The sequence below is a fragment of the Tympanuchus pallidicinctus genome, unplaced genomic scaffold (assembly GCF_026119805.1).
Source record: "Tympanuchus pallidicinctus isolate F22 unplaced genomic scaffold, pur_lepc_1.0 scaffold9, whole genome shotgun sequence".
In the NCBI taxonomy this organism is placed as follows: domain Eukaryota; kingdom Metazoa; phylum Chordata; class Aves; order Galliformes; family Phasianidae; genus Tympanuchus; species Tympanuchus pallidicinctus.
The window spans coordinates 265435-289123 of NW_026294813.1; the positions used below are offsets into that span (position 1 = coordinate 265435).

A 23689-nucleotide genomic window follows, 5' to 3' on the forward strand; every position below is an offset into this window, starting at 1 on the left:
TTTCTTCTGGTTTCAGGGCAAATCACTACCTACTTAAAAGCTTGGGATTGCTCAGAAGATCTTTACACAGCAGTGTGAAAATAAAATAGACATCCTCTGGGAGACACATCCGAAGAGATTAGGTTATTTATGGGTCCTTAGCATGCAGTGCAAATTGGACTCTAATTGTTTTGATCTGCTTTGTTAATGAATATGAGTATTTTCTCTTTCTGCCTGTATACTCATTCCCATTACTGACTGTGATTGTTGAGTGGTGACTTGAAAAGTATGATGGCTATGGGGAAGGATGTCAGATCAAATGCACTGAAACTGCAGATAACAGTATTTCTTAAACAATGTCTTTGTATAGGTGGATGGAGGTCTGCTTGGAAGAAGAGCTGCCCCCTACTACTGAGCTGGAAGAAGGCTTAAGGAATGGTGTTTATCTTGCCAAGCTTGCAAAATTCTTTGCCCCCAATCTGGTGTCAGACAAAAAGATCTATGATGTGAAGCAGGAACGTTACAAGGTAATAACTTTCTATTTTCAAAAAATTGTCTATTGACTAGCTCTTGAAGATCCATGAGCATGATTAGTCCATTTTCTATGTCTCTTTTGTAAGCCTGTCAAGATAAGATGGGAGATGTACAGCACTTAAGAAGCCAGTATGAAAATTTAGAAATATTTTATAAGAGGAAAAACAGTATTAGTGACACTTAATGTTTTTAAAGCCAAACAAATTATACTTCTGTCTCCACGGAACGGGAGATTTATTCATGTAATTATTCCTTATTAGGAAAAGGAGCCAAAAAATAAAAAATAAATTAATAATTAAACTTGATAACTATTTCTGATTTTATTAATCTTGTATGGAGGGACATTCCCTTCATTAGATCTGTGCCTATTTTTGTTACCAAATTTACCACTAAAGCAAAGAAATTAGGCTTGGGCTGCTACGTCAGTGAGCTGTTTGTTAACTACAAGACTATCAGTAACAGAAACATGCACAGCATAAGACCCCTCTATTCAATGCTTTATTTCAGTCTGTAGAGGGCTCAGGAAAAACTTAAACGTCTAAGTTTTAGAGGTGTAATCACTTTGTTGTTTGGAAGTTCACAAATTAAGTTGCTCTCCTTTCATGTGCTTGATAGAATCATGGTTAGGACATAGTTACGGTTAAATTCTTCTTTTGATATCCATAAATCTGGTTTCAAATCTAGCTTATCTTTTATAAAAGCATAACTTGAATATTAGGAAAAATATGGTGACTGACTGGTGATGCGTTAGAACAGCCCAGGAAGGTTAGGCTGCCCAGGGAGGTGATGGAGTCACCATTCCTGGAGCTTTTCAAGAAAAGGCTGAATGTGGCACTCAGGGACGTGATTAGTGGGTATGATGCTGGTGGTCTGATTGTTGGACTCAATGATCTTAATGGTCTTCCCCAATCTTCATGATTCCATGAGTTGGACGTAGTGAGTTTGTTGATACGTTAGGCGGCTTCATTAGCAGGATTGCAACTATGATGCTTGGGGTCTCCAGGTCAAATGAGGGAAAACTGCCTCAGGATACAAAATTGGGAAGCAGCAGAGTAATCAGTAGAGAATGTAAGCATTGTTTTTATAATCTCTTCCTCCTGTGTTTCCCATAGAGATCAGGACTTCATTTTCGACACACTGATAACACCGTGCAGTGGCTAAGAGCAATGGAGTCTATTGGTCTGCCTAAGGTAAGCATCTGAATTTAGCAAGGGAACAGAATCAAGGCAGTGACTCAGTAATGTCTCCTTTCAACTGCCCAAGTCTAAACTTGTGTACGGTAAGCCTCCTGGGAGGGCTAGTTCAGACACATATCTGAAGAGAAAATAATGCTGCTTGGTTTGTGCTTGGTGCTGTGGGTGATGAGCGCCATGGGGGAGAATACTCAGAGTGCTTATCTTGAGAGTCAGAAGGGGATAGTAGTAGTGCTTTAGCTGTACTTTATTGTTAGTACAGTCTTGGTGGGGGCCTGAATGTGGTAGAGTTAGAACTGGAAAACTTTTTCTTCCTTTTGGTTGCTACCTCTGATGTCTTTTGCTGCCTCTTCCTCCTAACGTATGTCGTAGTTTCTCTGCCTTTGCCCAGTTTCCAGGCTGACCCTGTACGTCCCGGTGTGGCTCTACTGCTCTTCTTCCTCCAGCTGCTTTCTTGGGTCACCTTTCACACTTACCTCCCTTCTCATGGGTCTGCGCTTCTCATCTTCCTCTCTCCTGCTATTTCTGGGCACCAGTGAGTCTTCCTTTGGATGAAAATTTTTAAAGAAAGGGCTGTGTGGAAACACTTCACTTGCCCTGCTGGTTTGGTACCTGCAGGCCTGAGGAGCAGCCCCAGGGTGAGTGCTCGGTGTGGGTCTGCCCCACATTGTGCGAGGCTGGGCACAGCACGGATGCTCAGATGGCTGCCTGGGAACTTGAAAATGGGACCGGCTCCCTGTATGGGAGCCTGAAAACAAAAAAGAGCTCCTTTTGACTGCTCTCACAGGCATGATGAAGATTGAGGGGGAGATGCCTTTCCTAGGTCAACTGTGTTTTAGCTGTTTGCAAGCCTGAGTCTCCTCTTCAGTAGGCGGATTCCCTCTTCTTCCAAAGGCCTTTGCCTCTGTTGCAGAGGAGCACTGTGGCCAGAAGATTTCCCGTGTCTCCCTCCCAAAGCCACAGTGTGCAAGTGATGAGGAGGGCACCGTGCTCCTGGCCAGCTCGTCTTGCTCTGTTGGCCAATGTACTGCCCAGTCTTGAGCTGCAGTGTGCTGCCAGCTCACAAGGATAGCCACTGCTTTCCTTTTTTTTTTTTTTTTTTTTTTTTCTTTCAGAGAAGAGCCATGGTTTGTGACTGGGACTAAGGCCAGGAACAAATTAGTAGTAGGACCAGAACTGGAATTCACAGTGTGACTTCTTAACTAAATTATTTTACAGTCCTCCATTTGAACATATTTTTTTCTGTTACTGGTGCTGGGGGTATTGGTGTTTGGATGTTTTTGAATTGTTAAGTCTTGCAAAAGTGAACCAATACCACCTAGTAAATAACTGTGTCCTAAGCTTTGGGTGTCTGAAGGAGAAGAAATCCTATGTCCTGAGCTTTTGCCAAAGAGTCTTTTCTAACTGTCTTGCCAAAATCCTATCTGCTTATCTTCCTCGCTTTCCATTCTAATATTAAACTTCAAGCTCTATTAGATTCTTTGTTATGAAAACTATAGATAAAGATAAAATAGCATGAGAAGAGATTTTATTCATAAATGTATAGAGATAACAGTTGAATTTCTGTGATTCCAAGGTAGTGATCTGCAGTGAGCCCATTTTAGCTATTCTTCTGCCCAGTTACCTTTATTTCATTCTAACTGTATATTCTTTTTGTTTTGTTTTTTTTTTTTTTCAGATTTTTTATCCAGAGACTACAGATGTCTATGATAGGAAAAACATACCTAGGATGATATATTGCATTCATGCTTTAAGGTAATTGCTGATGGAAGTAAAAGCTAAAGTGACTAATTTAAGTGTCCAAGTCTTGATCAGCATTAGTACAACCAGTACGTCACAATCCATCAGAATTTACAGGTTCAGTGACTTAACACTAGGGATGAAAGTAAAACTAGGGCAAATTATTTCTAAAATAAAAATGAAGTACTACTGAATTTAATGCAAATATCCCGCTCAGTATATTATCTTCACAAAACGGTTTCTGTTTTCATATCTATTTTGAAATAACACATTCCAAAAATTAATTAAATTTAAAAAGACCTTAGCAAAATATTAGTATAACTGTGGGAACAGAGTTGCTGATCAGAGTGAAAATGAACTGGCATTCCTCTTGCCCCAATGTAGAACAAATAATAACTCTGCTATTAAGTCATTCATAGGAAATGTAATGTTTTCCAAGCTTTTGAAATTCTTAGCAATTCAATTTCAAATGTGAAATCTGGGAGGGCTTTAGCCTCATCATTAAAGTAGAGCTTAAGTCTTTTTGTCCTTCTGCAAGGAATTCCTTGTAATGTTTCACACTGAAAGCACTGAACATCTGCTTCATGCCACCCCTGCTGTAAGAGGCAAAGATGCCGGCAGGCAGCTCCTCCCTCCCACAGCTCTCCCAGCTCATTTCCTGTGCATAGAGACCTTTTTATTACTCTAACTACACCTCCACAAGCCTAGTATGTAACTTATATCCAAAACCTCACTTTTTTTTCCGAATGACACTCAAAGACACATCAGCTGTCCCATGGGTATAAGTCAGGAGCCATGCAGTGCATGCTGTTATTAAATTTTTTTACAGTCTAATCCTTAAAATTATGCGCATGCTTCTACACTCCTGTGTGTACTTTCTGCCAATAAATACAGCAAACCACCAAAGTTCATCTTTTCCCAAGTGCTAGCAGTTCAGACTCAGTAACTTTGCTGTATGATTTTTGTTAGCTCTGACAAGTGTTGCCATCTGAAATTGCTGTGACTGCTGTAATGCTAACTGTCCAGGACCGTGTGAGGCAACACTTGCCTCAGCCCTCACAGGTCTGGCTCTTCTGCCAGCTAATGTCTTGTGCAAGCCCGAGGTGATTTCCTACATCAGAAATGTGGGCTTGAAAGGCTCACCGCTAAAGTGAGAGGTTGTGCTGCATTCCCCCTGCTGGTGTCACAGCCAGCTCAGATGTTTTGCACAAGGTGAGAGATCACTATGAGCTTTTCCAATAGGTGTATTCTTGCAGAGCAAAGGCTTCATCAACTGTGGGTTTGAATGTTGCTTGAACAGCAAGGCAGCACCTTGGCATCTCATAAGATCTCCCTAGATTTTGCAGTTGCAGTAACTTTTTGCTTCTTAAATTGAATTCTGCAATGTATTGGCCTCTGATATGAATTTCTGTTCCCTAGCTGTCCCAGGATTAATGTCCCTGTCAGGGCCAGTCCATGATGTTTGCGTTCACTTCCTAGACTTTGTTGTTTGAATTTTTTCCTCACTGCGTATCAGCACAAAGCTGTAATTCCTTGCTTCTGATCTATTATTTTAGAAATAGATTTCTGTAACACACTTTGCTTATGATGCTTTGCTATGATAGGGTGTAGGAATCAAAGAAACAATTGCTGAGCTTTGTTTACTTACAGACCTGTTTCTAGAATGCATGTTATAATCATCTCTCAATTCAAACTCCAGTATCAGTATTGAATTACAGGCAGTCTGTGCTGATAACAGCCTGGGAGGTGGTAGTACTGAGGACAGGGCACTGCTTGACCAGCAGCATTTGCAGTTGGTCACCAGCAGTTGGGGTGGTGTCTGGAGCCTGAGCTGCAAGAAGCCAGCTCTGTTTCCCTTCCCACTACCCTGCTGTTGCCTGCCTTCAGCTCCATGCCAAGCACCTGCCTCCGCCCCATTCTGCTCCCTAGGTCTGTTTGAGCATCCTTGGCAGGGAAGCCAACATGGGGATCACTGACCCTAGAAAAGTTCTTGGGTCTGGCCACACAGCACCTAGAAGCAGAAATGGCACACAAGGATTTTCCCTTACCATCTGTTACATACGAATTGGATCACTATATGAAAATCACCACAGGGCTTAAGTGCTAAATTCTAATACATCTTGGAGCACATGCTCAAATTTCAAGGGCTTGTAACCTAGAAAAGTTAAGCACTTTGAGAGGTAAGCAGCTAGCCTACTTTCTATTCTTGCTTAGCTATTACCAAGTTATTACCCCAACACAGGAAGCTTTTATTTCCCAATGAAGCTACAGGAGTTTAACACAGATAGGATATTTTGTCTTAGTCTCATACTTGAAAAAACCAAAACCATCTCCAGTTAAGATTTTTTCCTAAGTTAATTTCCTGAAAAGATCAGTATGCATAAGTGCTTAAATTTGTCTCTTTAATTAGAGTGAAAAAGATTTTACTCTATGTAATGGAACCAAATGTTAGCATTTCATATGAAACTATTTGGGTTTCACTGATCATTGAGCAGATGGAGGGCCTGGAGACAGGAAATGATTCTAAGCAAAACTGTTTAAGTATTTTGGAGGTATGTTCTGCTTCAAGCCTGAAATTAAGACCATTGCCCTTAGAGCATGTGGAACAACTTGCTCTATCAGAAGCAGCCCTGATCTGTCCAGGAAGGAGTGACTTAGCAAGCAATTTCTAGATTCCTGATAAGTACTGTTACCCTCGTACTTTTTCATGTTGATACTTAAATGCTTAAATCAGCATTAAAAATACTAAAGTATTAGTCTCTTTTTTTTTTTTGCACCGTTTTTCTTAAGAAATCTTGAGATTTGGTCTTGGTCTAAATGAGTTAAACACCTCCCTCAGTTAAATGTACACGCTAATGATGATTCTTATTCCTAAGTAGTGGTGATTCAGATTCTGACTCTTCTGTCTCCACTGCTCCCTAAAACACAGTTTTCAAACTATCTTTACAAGAAAATTGCACTACGTTCTGGACGAACTAGTTCTGAGGCTGGACAGTTTCAAATGTACGTTTTCCTAGGAAGAGAGAATAACAAGCATATACTTATAAAAACATGTTATTTTCAGATTTGTTTGTTATAGCATGCTAAACATGAGCTAAGCTTAAACAAGATTGAGGAGTCTCTGGTTAATCAGAACTGCTGCTCCACATTGGTTTGATGCAAGCGGAGATTCACCTGGGAAGAGCTCTTTCCCCATTGTATTCCCCCCCTCCCACTGCCTCCCATGCAGCCTTCCAAACCCCAAGCCCACTTTGATTTTATGAGATCCCCAAGGATCATGCTATATGCACAAATGTTTTATGCAAGCTGTTTCAAGTGAACTCATTCCTTAGTGTAGAGCAGAATTCTCCTTGTGTTCCCTGCAGAACTCAAATTTTCAGCACCACCTGGTGGTTAATAATCTTATCCAAGCAAAGTAGTGTAAAGCTCATGGCCCAGCATCCTCCTGGAAGCTTTGAACAGCCAAAACATGAATCTCTCATTCATATCACTCATTTCTTCTCTGCATCTCCCTAATGAGATTACCCCCAAAATGCTGATCAGCCCTGTGCTGATTTCCACAATTGCTGGTGCATCTGTATGATCTCCAGCACTTCAACCAAGGTTCCAGCCCTGTCTTTAGCCTGCAGTAAATCTTTTTATCAGCCTGCAGTAGAATCTCTTTATAAGCCTGCAAGAAGAGATTGGCAGCTGAGGGTGAAGAAAGGTCTTGGCTCATTATTGTAGTCATGTACCTTTTTTTTATCCTGCTGTAAGTATCTTGTATTTAACACTGTTTTGAAAGGTGAGAATGGCAGTGGCAATTGACAGACTGCAGTGCTCAAAAGTGTGCCTGTATGAGATGTGCTGGTGTATCCATGCAGGTTTTGACAGCACAGAGGAGCAGTAGCTTGGAAGATGAAATGCTTATCCTTTGTGCTCTGAAACAGTTATGGCAACTACGAATACTGGATCTGAAATCTCATCCTGCAATTTCCTACTAGACAAAATAGAAGTTAAAAATGCAAACAAAAGGGAAATGTCCCCTTCAGCGAGCAGATGCTAAACCACTGTGCTCATCTGCAGTGTATAAAGATGTAGATGAAGTAATTTGAATAAGAGATCTGGAATGATCCTGTCAAAGGAACACATTATTTCAGTCTTCTTTAAAATCCGCCTGTTGATAGTTGGTCCCTGTTCACAAAGCTTTATTTTGTTCATTGAGTTTCACTGATAAAAGAAAATAAATAAATTTCTGCTTAGTGTTTGGAGGATACTGTGGAAAATATGTAATTTACTCAGCTGTTTTTCAGACAACACCTCAGCTCTAGGTATTAAAAGTATACCTGTTTGGTTTTTATTCATACTATACTGAATCAAAAATACTTGTTCCTGGAGAGCACTTTCACATTAAACTTCATTTTGCCAAAACAAACTGGTTAATGTCACAAACATACTTGAAAGGGGCTAAGTGTATATTCTCCTACACTTAGTAAGAAGGCTGTCAGAGAATTGTGTGCCTTCAGCTAACTAATTGTAAGAATATATGAATTCAAGTCAAAACAATTACAGACCCAAAGTAATGAGCTATGCTAAAGTATATTCATATCTGTTTCTTGACCATATTAACTCTTGAACTTCTTTAGAAACCCTTAGTGGAAAGCAGTTACTAGTTCACACTTCCTCTGTGATCTGAGACAAAATAACATTATGTTTTACAGATCCTTCTTTGAAACTTCAGGTAAAATGCAGCGAGAAGATAAATTTGTTCTGTATCCCTCCATGAAAGATAGATGTTGAAGGACAACCTTCAGAGTGGCAGTTATTCTAGGAAACACACGCTTGAATAGTGAACACACCAATGTCTTCTAATGCTTGTTTTTTTCCTTTGTAGTTTGTATCTGTTCAAACTAGGATTAGCGCCACAAATTCAGGACCTACTGGGAAAAGTAGACTTCACAGGTAATAAACTGCTTATCTAATCATGTACTACGTAACTCCTTCGTGCAGTAAATCTGCTAACATTGTGCATATTTTCCATTACGGTCTTTCTCCTCCCTTAGGGTTGTACAGAGCAGATCCTAATTAAATATGTGGGAGGTTACAATTTTTAATAAATGTCTGTTTTTGAAGGGCAGAAGGGAGTGAATTTGTACAGAATACTTGTCGTGTCTTAGCTTTCTTCAGAACATAGGGACAAAAGCTGCTAAGAACCCCTGATCACATTTGCTTTCAATAAAATAAAATTGCACTAGTATTTGTAGGTATGGTGATTCACAATGATGTTGCTCAGATTTTGTTCTAATGATTTCTTTTCTTTTGTACTCAGAGGAAGAAATCAGCAACATGCGAAAGGAGCTAGAGAAGTATGGCATACAGATGCCATCTTTCAGTAAAATTGGTGGGATTCTGGCCAGTGAATTATCAGTTGATGAAGCTGCATGTAAGTAAACTCTTGTTTTGGTTCTGTTTTCTACTGAATAAACTGAAAGAATGCCAACAAAATACTGTTTTAATTCTTCTGTCTTGCCCATCATCTTTTGATAAGTAATTAGAAACGCAGTCAAGTTTTCATTGACAATTGCATTTTGTATCTGTTATGAGATCTTTTGCTATTTGTCCATCTGTACTTCTGAGCAGAAAATATTTTTATGCATGTCCACTGCATTTTAGGAAGTACTATCAGAAACAAACACTTCTTTCTATCTTTTGCATGTGTTTATTGTTTTGGTATCTAGAATTGAAGAAGTGAGCTCTTTGGGCGACTCTACCCCAGAAGGGGTACAATGGGCTACTCAAGGCAGCATATCTAGTGAAATTAAAATGTATCAATACAGAAAAGGAGTGCACTGAGTTGAGGAAAAACAAGCAACAACAGAACACCCTCTGTTATAATTAAGTGTCAATGCGGCTTTCCTAAACTTTACAAAGCAAAATAATTGAAACAAATTTATTTCTGATTTAGTGTGAAGTTTCCAGATATGAAATTAAAGCATGTTTCCTTGTGTTGATTCATCTTACCACATATTTTGCAGCTTGCTGCAGCTGATTGCTGTGTGTACACTTGTGTAAAGCCAGATCTTAAAATACTCTCTTTAGAAATAAGGTTTGTTTTTCTGCTTTTTTTAGCAAACTTCTAGAGATTTAGTGATGACAAAACACTTTTTTTCCAGTGAGCTTCCTTCCTTCCCTGATGATGAAAGGACTGCAACTTCCTTTTCTGAAACCTTTTTATAGCGTGTATGTATAGTTTCCTTCGACTTTGGAAGAATTTCCAGCCATTTATGGAAAAGCAGTGTTTCCTGATGCTGGTTCTGTCTCTTTAGGCAGGCAGTGTGCTGTCAGTAATATGCCCCCCTCCCCCCAGAACAGGAAGTATCTGCTGTGGGAACCCTCACACATCAGTGAGGATTGATGTGGAGATCCTGCTGCAGGAGGGCTATCACCCTGCTTCAGAAATGTAGTAAGCAAAAGGAGAAAGAAGAAGTGAAACAACTGCTAATGCCTTTTGTATGCTGTCAGCAATAGTACAAATTAGTCTGCAAAGAATCAAGTGCTCTCAGAACTGACTTTCATCCTAACTAACCATATTTTGTACCTCCAGACTGCTCCTGCAGAGATCCAGTCATGTTTCTCATTGTTTCTCTTGATTAACAACATCCACCAGCACAAGTTCACAGCTTTCCCAATCTTCATACTATCTGTTGTCCACTTGATACTGGCTCCACTTATGTCAGAGGGACCTCTCATACAATACTGTACATCCTTTCTGTGTATTTTTAGGTACAGGGCTTTCACATCTTCACTTTGTCCCTTCAGGCACATCTTGGTCTTTATAGAGCTGAATGTCAAAGAAACCAGTGTAGGTCTCTACATCTTCTCCCTGCCAGCTGCTTATCATTAGAAGAGAATGTTGTACTGGCTTGAGCTGGAGAAAACTGCTTTGGAGTAACTTTCTAACACCTGGGGAACACTTCCATTTGATGCTTGCTGTCATGTAGCTTTGGAGTTTATAGGAGTAGGGAGCCATTATGTTTGTGACGCTGTCTTCCCCAGTTGCTCATGGAGATCCTTGGTTAGGAAAGGAGAAGGTTCATCTTGGACAGTTTTAGATATAGCATGTAGGATTGTGCCCTGCTCAGAAACTCTTAGCTATGTTTTCTAGGTCACAAATTTCACTGTTTGAATTTTCTTTTTCCTGCATAAAATATTTCAGTAATACTTATTTTAAACAATACTTTTGAGTGGTCATATAATCATTTAGGTGTTGGAGAATACTTTTAAGATCATGAAGTCCAGCCATCCATTTAACAAATCCACTGCTAAACCATGTCCTTAAGTATCATATATACTCATTAACTGTTGCTTTACAGACACAAAGGAGCTTTTACTGAGGGAAATGACTGAAAATGCTTTCAGTTGCTGCATGTAAATGCATTCTCAGTGACATAGAACTTGAGTAACAAAACTCAACTCATGTTTGTTCTATCAACAAAATAGCAGCCACTAGCTGAGAGAAGAAAACTTAAAACAGGCAGCTGTCAGAGTGTTACCAAAGCTGCCACTGAGCAAATGGAGTATGTCTGTTTCTGCTGCTTAGGGGATGCATTACGATGGAATGTTCGAAGGAAAATATGCAAATTGTCTTACACATATTAAATCATCACTTCAAATAAATTAGAACATAGTATCAATATTAAATGAATATGAGGAGTGTCTATTGCAGAAGATTTCCAACCTGGTACTTTGAAAGTGTCTGTGGTGATGTGAGTATCAGTTCTTGGACTGAGTTGAAGGAACAGAGCTTGTATGAAGCTGACTGAATGGGCTGGAACTGGACAAAATTGGACAAGCTGCAGTTAATCTCATGGTCATAAATACACAGTTCTTGGATGTTTTTACTGCTACTTCTGTACTTAATGGAATTGTTTTATTGTCTTGCTACAGAAGCTAAGTGAATTCCTGTTAATTAGTGATTTTCCACCATTAATGAGGGAATTTGTATATCTATTGTTAACAGCATGTTATCTACTTTTTCTTTTAAAAAAGAGGACTGAGGTCAAGGAATGATTTGAATGTTTTAATTGCTTCCTAAAATCTTGGTTTATACTTCTAATTCTAGTGCATGCTGCAGTGATAGCAATTAACGAAGCTATTGAGAAGGGAATAGCTGAGCAAACCATTGCAACTCTGAGGAACCCAAATGCAATGCTGCTGAATGTGGATGAGGAACTTGCTCAGGACTATCAGAATGAGCTCTTTGATGCTAAAAGGAGAAAACAATCAAGTGCAAGACTTAAGGTAGTGGTATTTTATTAGGCCTCACAGTATATATATTCCTTCTTATTGCTTTTCGTGTTGTAGTATTATCCTTTGAGAAGTAAGCTAAATTAATTTTTAATATTAAAAATGAAATGGACTAGGATAAGTAATGGTGATCTAACAAGCAGGCAGGCAATTCTAGAAGAATATGGTTAGTATGAATTTTGACATAAGCTCAGCAGCTTTGGCCAAAGGATAAAACATTGAAGATCCAAAAATAAAAAAATATGTATATTTTTCCTCTGTCCCTTAAGGAACAAACAGATTTTCTGTTCATAACAACATCAGAAGTGATGCCTTTTTGGGCACAAAATATAATCTCTTCCACAGGTCTTTAATGTAAATGTATTTGCTTTGTTTTCACTTGGGAGCTTATGTTCGTGACTGCTGCAAAACGTTGTGCTGTAGTTAAATGGGTACTTTCCAGAAAACACTTTAAATATTGCACAGCCACGTATCATAGTATGCAGATTCATGTGTTACCAAATTCCTTCACAAGTGCATTCAGCAAATTTTTCAGCCAACGTGATTTTAATGACTCCTGCTAATTGGCTGTTCTTCCACAAAATTTTTGCTGATTGCTAATAATTTTGTTTTCTTAGAATGGCACAATCTCTGAAGAGGAGAGAGATGTCTATGAAGAACTGCTGACACAAGCTGAGATTCAAGGCAATATCAATAAGATCAACAGTAAGCCATTCAGGATCCTCACAGAAGTGTGCACGCTCTACCAGATTCCTGCTGAACCTTGAACCCACAGGAACAAACAATATTTCTGTGGAAGCCTATAAAACATATAAAATACATTGTCTGTCTACAATAGGTTTTCTTGCTGCTTTTTCTCTACTAATCTTTTGGGGGCTAATGTCTGTTTGTTTGTGAGTATTGCTACAAGGATTCCTCATTTCAGAATCTAATCATTTTTGCCTGCTTTGTTTCTTCACATTTTAGTTCCTTCTGTTTGCAGATTACTGTAAATTTTGACCCCCTCTTCTATATAGACTTGAAATATTTTCATAACCTATTAGTTAGCTGTGTTAGCTGTGGTTAAATTGCTCCCACATGTGCTCACACAGAGCCAGAAGCTGTTTTTTTTCTTGTTGTTGGGTGTGGTTTCTTTTTGTAGAATTCATCTTCAAATACATAATCCCCTGCTGGAGACTGCCACTCTGGCTGTCATTTACAAAAAATGAGATGCTGACAGCATTTGGCTTTTTTTTTTTTTTTTTTTTTCCAAAAAGTGTGTATTTGCTGTTTTATAAGCATTGTTTTCATTTCAGTTCACATGGCTTTAGTCCAAGTGAATGAGGCTATTGACCGACAAGATGAAGTGGCACTGATGGCAGGTTTGAACCATCCTGCTTTGAGCCTACTTGAAGTTCTGCCACAAAATTCCTCTTGGTACCTATTGCAATTGTGTGATTCTAAAGAACAGAAAATACAGGTAATTTAGTAGAATGGCTACTATGCATCAGTTTTACTTTTTGATTTTTTTTTTGAAGCTGGCATAAACCAGAGAGAGATTACCCTATTTAGCTTTCTGTGCCACTTAAGAATGAGTTTTATAAAGGTTTTAGAATAATAATTACTGTACTAATCAATCCCAAAGCAGTTGTATATTTGCTCCTAAGAGCACAATGCAATTTTAAGAATTTACTAAGAAATCAGAAAAAAATTTGAGATGTGGCATGAAAGTCCCAGTAATGCTTGTTATATTTAATCTTTAAAACTTGAATACAACACAAGATAAAACTGAACGACAAAAAGTAAAAGCACTGGTGGAATTGAATTTCAGGGAGAAAATCACAGGGATAAACTAATGTTATGTGTACTGTGATATTCATATTGTCTGTTCAGCAAATACATATTCAAATCCTAGTGTCCCATTGGGGGTTTTTATCCCTTATCTCCCAACACGCTTACAAGCATAATCAAATCTTTTTTTTTTTTTTTATGTTAGATAGCAGGGGTTCCAAATATGCTCGACAAAAGTGAAATACAGAAAGAAGTTAGTGTTGTCAATGCGGAAGCTGAGGCTCACAAGCTTAGTGAGTAACTGTTTTAATACTCATTTTTTAGCATCGCCATTTGATTATTTTAAGACGATTAATTCAATCCACAATTCTTTGCATGTAGACTCAGTTTCTTAATCTGAAACCACGTGCATTTAATTTTGTAAGTGTTCTGAGTCACAACTGCAAGTCACCAATCTGTGCTACATCAGATATATTCTTTTTACTTGAGGTAGCTAACATCTTTATTTGAATAACTTAAGCAACTGGTAAAACACACTGGCTGAATACAAACCACATACAGTGCATGGCTTGATGGCTTGAATAGCTTTAATCCTTACGTGGGTGTGATAACCATCACTGTAGTATTAAAATAGAACAATCAAATAGAAGAATATTTTGCAATCACATTGAAGAAAATTATTCTCATTTTTAGATGCACATATCTGAATCTGATCTGTTCTTAGACTGAGAATGTCACAATACAAAGGCTACAAGATACAGTTTTTAAAAATATAGTTAAGGGGTTCTAAATTTGCAGTGCACGAATTGCTTTGTTCAACTGAAAACTTTCCTGCAAGGAGATTCTGCTTTGTTAAACTGCTGTCATTTCATGCTACGTCTGAGCATGGCTTAGTGGCTGTTCTCTGTATTTCCAGTGCTTTGAATCCTGGCTCATTGCTTTTGTAATGCGACTTGAAGATGGTACAGTGAGATCAACCTAAGCCAGAAGCACGGCTTGACTTGTTAGCTCAAATGTTAGCTCTCTTTTTGTTGGTTAGGCATGGTGAGCAGTGTACCCCTCTTCAAAGGGGTGCTGCTTTGCTATGGAAGCTAGAAGGAAAATTGTGAGCTGTGAAAAGCAGCTACAGTGACTTGGAGAGCAACTCATTTCTCATGTCTAGTTTTAAAAGGAGGTAGGGGAGAATGTGAACATTTTAGTGTGTGTTTTGCAATCTGCATGCTTAGTTCATGAATTAGGGATTGACAGCTTAGTTACTGACTCAGTTCAGTTGTGGACTCTTGAGTCTTCTCCTCTTTCATCTTTTCTCTAAAGAAGCATGTGTGCATGCAGTAGCTTTGAGAGCCTTTGCTGTCTCTAACCACGGCTGCAGCCAAAAGAAAGCCTTTGAGAATAACAAGATCCTGTCCAACCATGCTTCAGTGCAATTGAAATGACAGGCAAAGAGTTTGTATAGGTGGGCCTGCTTACTTAGAAGTTTTCAAAGTCTTAATCCTTTATAAGACCTAAGTGTTGCTGTGTACATGAAAGATGAATGGTATCTGCTGCACAAGCACTCTTGTATGGACTTTCAGCAGTCAGCAGTGTCTAAAAACATTCCCTGGCTAAGAGGGTAAAAAAAAGAGATAAGAGAGGAAATGGGAATAATCTTGCTGATGGAAATGACATTTACATAATTGTCATTCTTTGCTCTGCCATATGCACTCTAACCTTTAAAGTTGTTTCCCTTTGCGCAAGGCCGAGGTGGTACCTTGTGCAATATCTCTCAGGGTGTGTTCTGGCCTGAGTTTCCTCAGAATTGGCTCTTCCTGGTGTGCAATTATAGTCACTGACTAAGCTGGAGGTGTTGCTGGGCTGCTGTGGGTCCCCAGGCTGGTCCCCAGGTTGGAAGTGTTTTTCTGCTGGTGTTCAAATGTCCTGAAGTGCGTTCTGCCAAGTTGAAGCTGTTCAGGGATTGAGAAGGATTGCATTTTCTCTGGTGGTTTGTTTGACACAAAAATGTGAGCTATGGACCATTTCTAGACAGTAGTATTTGTGAAGAATGATCTTCAAGACTTCAGTGGACAAGGGATAGCACAAATGCCTACAAGAATTTGTGTGTGTTTTTTGCTTCATTTTAGCCACTGAGAAGCCCACCAGCAACCTTGTTCGGCAGATTTCTACCAGGCCTCCTGAAATGGAGTCACAGTTGTCCTTGTTGTGGGACAGGTCTGTTCTACATGGCTGAGTTAGGTTCTGCTAAATGGAGGATGTGAGGGAGGAAATAGAACACAAGGAAGAAAGTGTTTGGGTTGAGGTGGGACTGGAGTAATTGAGATGACATACTGAACAGATCAGAGAGACATTCCGTCCTTCTGCCTCTGAGCACAGGTCAGATTCCTGCTTTGGATTAAAGGTATCATAGAGGATCCCTAATATCTAAAAGTCCAGAAGCTTTTTTTAGTCCTCCATTCAATTATTTGCTGAAAATTTTTGAATAGATGCATTTTGCAACATGCAGTATTTTGTCTTAATCTGATGCTTTTCTCCAATGACAGAAAATTATTTTCTTTGGATAACCTAACTGTCATCTACATGGCATAAAAAAGTAAATGGCATATGGAAATTAATAGGTTTTTCTTTCCCTGCTGTTCTCTAGAACTTATAGCAGTTGACAATATCAATACTGCAATTCGTAACTGTGATCCTAATAAAACACTGGTTGCACTGATGAAACCGGAGGCACAGCTGCCTGTTGTTCACTCATTTGCTGCTGTTGTCTATCAGACTGAGCTGTTCAACCTCCAACAACAGAATGCTGTGGTAAGAATGAAACACTTATGACCTGCTCTGATGTTATATAGCCAAGCTGTGGAACAGCATAAACATAGCATGTTGTCATGTAAAATCAAACTTAATTCTCTCTCCATGGTGCTATGTGTATTGCATGACTGTTCTCAATTGAATTGGCAATACTGAATCATAAAAGTCATTTCTTGACACACTTGGCTCTGGCTGAGCTGTTGTGTTGCAACAAATGGACTTTTTTAATTGTTGCATGCTTACTGAGGACTAACCCTTTGTACACTGCATAGAAAAGTAATCCCCTGCTATCACAGTATGATCAGAAGAGATGGGACTGTGGGGCAAAGGGCCCGAAGGATGTGTAGCAAACAGTGAGAGCTCTCAGTGGTGTGTTCATGTTACGTGTCTGTGACCAGGATACATCTTAGCATTTCAGTCCTAAATCAAGTTCGCATCATTGATGGTATCTGGACTGTGTAATTCAGATTCATTACACTGCTTATTTAGCTTCCTTACTTGAGGTACATTATTATCCTACAGAATTACCTGGCACACGATGAACTGTCTGTTGCAGTAGAAATGTTGTCAGCTGTTGTGTTGCTAAACCAGGCCTTGGAAAACAAGGACATCCAAATGATAAGGAATCACCTCAGAAATCCATGCATTGGCTTCAATAATCTGGAAGAAGAAAACTTGCAACGGTAAAAGTTCATTTTGTCTTGTCTAGAGCAGACTTGGCAACCTCTGCAGAAGGATAAGTAGGCATTTCACTAGGTGGGCTGTGCAGTGCTGTGGCTCTGAAGCTGAAAAGGCTGCAAGATGATTCTCAGTCATATGTTAATACGGCAAAACATAACAAATACCAAACTGCTTGAGTGTCCCTAAGTGTAAGCTGGCTCACAACCTCAAATATTTGAGAGCAAGAGCTTATGCAAGGTGAAGGGAAGTATTTTCAGAAAGCAAACATTAAGACCTGACAAGAATTTTTGTGGAGACTAACATACAAACCAACTGTAGCTGGAAACTGTTAATCAGTAAACTCTTCACAGTACTGGTGGAGGATCTTTGGAATGTGATAATGTGCTTAATGTCTTAAGGTCAAGGAGACCCCTTGGACCCAGGCTAACCCTATTTTTTTTCGTTCAAGATTTAGAAAGATCTTAAAAATGTAGCACAGTTTGCTTGCTAAAAAGCTGAGTATGTTACTGTGGCACGTATGCATGCCCAAAGCTAAGTTAAATCCTGCACTTAGCTGCCAGCTGCTTGCACTGCCACATGTCTGACTTGTCACAGCCATGTGCTGCTGCTGTGCTCCTTTGCTTATCTGCAAAATAAAATAAAAAAAATAAGATTATCAGGCAGCTCTAGGGCCTGTGCAAGACCTGAGGCCCCTATTTGTGGGGATGTGGGCAGGTTCTTAACACCTGCCTGTGGGTGGTGGAAGTCTGAGGGCTATTGGAGGGTGTCGTCAGGCAAAAGGGACAGCAGTGATCTGATCTGGTCATTGAAGGTCTTCACCAGAGGGCATGAATGTGAGAACAGCTCTTGACGCTGGAGGGAGAGCAAGTCAGGATAGGAATAACTGGTTAGTTTGTGGCATTGAGGGAAGGAAGGATCTGTAGTGACTTGGAGAAAAGGCAGAATGCTGTGAGGTGGAGCAAAATTAGTGTTCCACCTGGATTCTGCTCATGTCAGGGAGAACCAGTGGGAGACAGAAAAAACACTGTGAAAATAGATAGGTGGGCTGCAAAATGTCCAAAGATAGTGATTTTGACTGATGGCACTGTGGCCTGTTAAACTTGGCAGTCGGTACAAATGAAACAGTGGGAATTAATTGGATTAAGGAATAAAATAAAGCTACAATGCCATTATGTAAATCTGAGCTGTAGGAAGACTTAATTGCACAATGCCAAAAGGTAAAAGGTAAAGTAGAGCTAGAGAAATTTCTGTGAGGGAAACACTCAGTAGCTTTCTACTGGAGGGCATGCACTTGTTAAGGAAATGCCTTTCCCAGAACATAAATCTTCAGTGGAAATATGACATAGACTTGCAAAATTGCATGTGTTGTGGGGAAAGTTATTAGGAGTTGCTAGGTTCTCATAAATTCGGTTATTTTCTTATGATAACTGAAATGAGAAAAACAAATTGAAATTATGACATATGAAGTTTAATACTTACCCGAGGAACCACCTTCTTACAAAAGATTTAATAAGTGGGACTCATTACTAAGCACTTTGTAAGTTTTCAAAATAATAAATCAATGGGTTGCAGACCTTTTCACAACTATTAAACATGAACGTGCATCCTCCCACTTGGAAGTCCTTAAATGTAGTCTGCTGAATGCTGAGAGGACACACCAGAGCAGGAAATAATTCTTATCTATTTCCCTAGTAGCCACTCATTTCAGGACACAGATGAAAATATATTTCGTCTGACTCATGGTGGCAGCTGAGTATTTTAATCAGGAATACTAAAATTATTTAACTTGCATGTATAAGTGCTGCAAAGGTTTCCATCGTGACTTGGTTTGTGATCCTTTAAAAAGCTTAGGCTACAAAGCCTGTGCTTGGAGGACATTGATTTGGGTGTAGAGGAGCATTATTCATGTCTTCTCTCTTTCTATGGCTCATCATCCTCCATGTGCAACATGCAGTTATCTTCTGAACAGTAGGGGTTGCTACCTAATACTATGAGAGCAGATATTCTGCTGTTTGAGTTAGTGCAGCAAGAGGAGGGCAACAGTTTCTACCAAATTCATCTGTATTACCACACAGTAAAGGATCTGCCTAGCTTTGCCACTTTCCCTTAGAGGCAAAATGGGGACTGAAGCAAGCTTCTGCTCCTGATGGCTTCCTATCAGAGAGGATATAAAATAGTTCAGGACAGATGGTGAAGAAAAAAGCCATCATGTTTTTCCTTACCTCTTCCTGACAGAAAATAATAGCAAAACAAGTCATTTAAAAATCACCTAGTGAGCAGAAGTATTTGAAAATTATTTCTAAGAACTGTAAGGCTCACCATATTCCTGCCTCTGTAACAGAACTTGGATAGGCCACCAGGTCGCATGGTATATTTTTTTTCTCCTGAGGTCACTAGAAAATTTCAAATTTTCTGGGAGGTAAATACAGTTGACAACATAAAATCGTAGTGGACTGTGGTGGTCCCTGAAAGTACTGATATCTCCTGCTTAAGATAGTATCTGGGGGAAAGGCAGCCATTTCCTGAAATGATATCATCATCATTCTGCCAAGAAGAAGGCTTTGGATTAGCATGTAGGGTCAGTTTTTCACACCCCAAAATACATGTGTGACCAAGAAAGCAGCTTGCATGTTTGTATAATTTCTGGCAGGAGATGAATTGGTCTGATAATCATTCATTGAAAAAGTCAATAAATTATGGATGATATATCTGACTAATTCTTAATGGCGATTTACCTTGTGTATGAAATACACTTATGTATTTTATATCTTCTTATAGTTATGCTGATACACTATTGTCTATTAAGTCAGAGGCTTCATCTCAAGGCCAAGATTATTTAAGCTGGAATGATATCCAGAACTGCATTGACATGGTTAATATGCAAATTCAAGAAGAAAATGAAAGTAAGTAATTCTTCCTGTACATTGGTGGCAGAGATGATAGTTTGGTTGCCAGGGCACACATTTCTGTGCTAAATGGCCTTGCACAGACTCTGGTCAATAGAGAAAGCTGTTATTTTTGAATGGCTGTTGATCTTTAAATCCACTTGAAGTATTCCTGGTTATGTTATGCCTGGTTCAAATGTATCCTAGCATGCCTACCATCTGCAGCATTACAAATACTGTGGTTCAGAATACTTGTCAGTATAGTTCAATATTTGAACTGGATGATATCACTGCAGGGATTTTACAGAAATTGTAAGTCAAGAGTGTATTGGAGGATAGGGTCAGAAAATAGGTAACACACTATGTTAAACAATGCTTCGTTAAGTGATTTCCAAGCCCCTGTTTTTAACCAGAGTTTGTAGGAACTGCAGAAGTAAAACAGTCTGTCCTGCTCTCCTTTCACATAATTTGATTTCCTATCTGAAAGAAAAGTTTATTGTGTAAATTCTAACATAAATGGTTTTGGAGAGTATTTCTTTCATTTAAGTGTGGCCCTAAATTTTGATGTTAAATTAAATGTGGTCATTTGGGCTTCAAAAGTGCTAACAGACTGAAGTCTCTGATGGATATAGATGCATTTTCCATAAAGTTTGAGGCTATTAGCTACCCTCTCCTTAATGCTATCAGCACAGTGCACCCTACTTTGTTTAGCAGTGGTAAGAGAAGAGTCTTACCTTATGGAAATACGAAAACTGGCTGTATGTTGCTTCTGAACAGGGAGATGCAGGCCTTTTGATGCCTACCCAACCTACCATCCTTTGATACTGATATCCCATACTGGGATAGGATATAAGCATATTTTTTTCAGTGGGCAAAATTACTTCTTGTGACTCTCTGCTTCAATGGAGTCATGAATAGGTGAAAAAGGCCTTGAAATAGATGTTTCTTCTTTAGCAGTCAGTCTCTACTGGTGAAAAAGCTTTGCTTGTAGTTTCAGTAGTACAGGATTCTGCCCAAAAATCATTAATAGGGCAGAGAATGCAGGAAAAAGGCTGGTATTGATTTCCGTAAGCAAGCCTGTGTGGCTGCCCATTCCTGCCTTAGCCCTCATGAGAGCATAGATCTTGTACCCACCAGCTGTGGATGGCGTGGCAGCAACATGGTGAAAGATTATCAGCTACCAGTGCAGGGTGTTGTCTCTCACAGAACATGAGAAGCCCTTGGCCAGTGCCCTTGTAGGGCAGCTTGACTTCAGGGTGAAATCTCCCCAAGCAATGCATTTCCACACTGTTTTGGAGAGGGAATACATCGTCACTTTAAATGAGAACAGTCTTGACAACTGAGGAAAATGAGTCATAGGTTTTATTAAGCACATCGTGTGATGTGGCTGTAGTCCTCAGTGTCCACAGGTCTGAACAAAATCAAGCTGATCTTATAAGATCAGCATTGCCAGTTTGATTAGAGGAGATGAAGTTTAAAGAAATTAGGTTAAGGTTCAACATAATGTTGTAACTTGTAGGTCAGCACGTGTGTAACCTCTGAAATTAGGGTTTCAAGAAGTCTAATTCCCAACCACTCAACAAGTCTGGAGTCTTTCAGCACAGCCAGCCAATATGTTGATGCACACATAGATACGGTGTCCAGTATTTTTTTAAGCTTCTCAAAACCCTTTGTGATCTGTTGGTAAAGTAAATATTCCTTTTTTTTTTTTTTATGAGGGTAAAATTTTCTGTGGAGAGATAGGTTCAGTGGAATTAATAGGTGTGGCAGAAAGGAACTCTGCGAAAGTGAATGTCTTTACAGATGCCTGAAGAAAATAATTTTAAGTTAGTTGCTCTTGCTGTCTCTGCTTCTTGTTACTTGATTTTTCTTTTCTGTGTGTTACTGCTTTGTTTGTATCTGTTGTGTGATAGGCTGTATCTCTTCGACAGCTACACTTGTAATAAAATTTCTGTTTCATAGGAATTATTGCAATTAACCACATTAATGAAGCAATTGACCAAGGAAATGCTGAAAAAACTCTAGAAGCTCTACTGATGCCTACAGCCAAGCTGCAGGATGTGAGACCAGAAAATGCAAAGCATTATCAGGATGTTCTGCACCACGCCAAAACACAGAAACGCAAGGTTAGTGCTGTTGCCTCTTGTCAGATCTGAAATGACAATTCTTTTTATTTGCATGTGCTCTTGTCCTGTTCCTGCAGTCTTTGGATTAGTTGTAGGAATAATATAAGCTGGAAACAAGAAAAAAACACTGTATAGTTTTCTACTACAACTTATTCTGACCATCACAGAAGATTAATTATTAATTAATTAACAGTAAGATACATTCTGTATCTGTTAGATGTTTGTGTAAGGATCTAGTTACTAGTGATAATTAGGCAGGTAGTTATAGATGGGAATTGAGGCTTCTGCTAGAAAGTATTCAGTCATGCTGAGGAGAATACTACTTCTGGGAGATCTTTTGCTGAGAAACCTCAGTTGCTGAAATCTGAGGGTCTGTAGTAGTGGTGTTTCTGTTCTGCCCTTGTCATGCAACAACACACTTCCCATCTTGTACATGCCTTCAGCTTCAGCCAATTTCAGCAGGATGCTTGTACTGGCTTCCTCAAAAGCAGTGCCCTGGTTAACATCACAGTTTAGGAAAGTGTAAACACAGATCAGCCTAACAGCTTGAAGGATTTGACTGAAGGGAAGATTAGCTAAAGCTCATAGTCCAGCATATTATAATATTCTCACAGTTTCAAGATGTCTAAAATTCACATGATGCATTCTTAATGTCAGCTGGAAAAAGTCCCTGCACAATGGCTTGTAGAAACACCTCCCAGCTATTTTGCCACCTCACCTGCAGTACCTGCTATGAAAAACGTGTGCTTCTGTCATCCGCTGGCAGAGCTTTTGGACTGGGTGTTGCAAATCTCAGTCTTGTGTTCTCCCATAACGTCAGGTTTCACTAATTACTGGATGCTGAAAAGTCTCCACCCTTGCTGTGTGCTGGCTGTTTCATTTGTAGTCCTTTGACAAATACTTAAAACATCTGTTTTTATGTAATGATTTATTAAAAAACCAAACAACTCTGCTTAGGGAGAAAGCAAGACGCTGTATTGTATATGGTCCCAAAATAATTTGAGTTACTACTCTAACTGCTGAATAAGAATATGGATATCACCTTCCTTAATATATGATTTAGATTGAACTTCTCCTAAAAACAGAAGAACAGAACAGAACAGAATTGAAAAGACTGTGCAATAAACTCTAGTCTTTATCAACCTTTTACTTTTTTTATCCCTGTTTATAATGCAGATTGATCTTTAGCTGTATTTAACATGTTTTAAGAATGAGTTGTGGCATAAGAGAGTACTTGATTTACAACAGTTAGATAGGTTTGACTCTGAACTTCCTGGATTCCTCAGTGTCTGGAAAACAAATGGATTGAAACTGCTGGCTTGTTCTAACCATGCTGTTGTGACGTCCCTCTGGCTGAAGTGGCCTCAGCTATGTAGAATCTAGTTCCTATGAAAGCTAGATGACACCTACTCATTGCTTCCTCATTGCTTGCAAGTACAAATATGCAATTCATTTATTCCTGTAACTTTATACAGTTGCTTCTAACAGTTCTCACAACCATTTCAAACCAAGTGTGTTCAAGTCTCATTGAAGAGAAACCCTGTGTTTAGGAAGTATCTTCTTAACATTTCAGGTATTTCTGAATACCTGAAATGTTAAACAGCTATGTGCTATACTTTGATATGCTTCCTGTGTTGTGTAATTTTGTGTGACAGACACATGGGCTTTACAATAAAGCTGGCATTTTTGTTGT

The 23689-nt window shown here is 39.2% G+C and overlaps 1 protein-coding gene and 1 long non-coding RNA gene across 11 annotated transcripts in view; one reads left to right on the top strand and one right to left on the bottom strand.

Annotated features, from left to right (window-relative positions):
- The window catches only part of LOC128074677 (uncharacterized), a 406066-nt gene that overhangs the window by 241624 nt on the left and 140753 nt on the right, over nt 1-23689 (bottom strand). The gene's annotated exons all lie outside the window — the stretch shown is intronic.
- The window catches only part of IQGAP2 (IQ motif containing GTPase activating protein 2), a 228026-nt gene that overhangs the window by 167931 nt on the left and 36406 nt on the right, over nt 1-23689 (top strand). For 3 of the 10 annotated variants that reach the window (XM_052670709.1, XM_052670712.1, XM_052670711.1), the window contains exons 3-15: nt 350-506; nt 1626-1703; nt 3385-3461; nt 8320-8387; nt 8755-8868; nt 11548-11729; nt 12350-12437; nt 13028-13191; nt 13708-13795; nt 16141-16304; nt 16827-16987; nt 19764-19888; nt 21833-21996. In XM_052670709.1, the coding sequence (XP_052526669.1) occupies nt 350-506; nt 1626-1703; nt 3385-3461; nt 8320-8387; nt 8755-8868; nt 11548-11729; nt 12350-12437; nt 13028-13191; nt 13708-13795; nt 16141-16304; nt 16827-16987; nt 19764-19888; nt 21833-21996 (1630 nt within the window). The remainder of the gene's footprint in view (nt 1-349; nt 507-1625; nt 1704-3384; nt 3462-8319; nt 8388-8754; nt 8869-11547; nt 11730-12349; nt 12438-13027; nt 13192-13707; nt 13796-16140; nt 16305-16826; nt 16988-19763; nt 19889-21832; nt 21997-23689) is intronic. The other 7 variants (XM_052670710.1, XM_052670713.1, XM_052670714.1 and 4 more) reach the window with 7 other exon arrangements.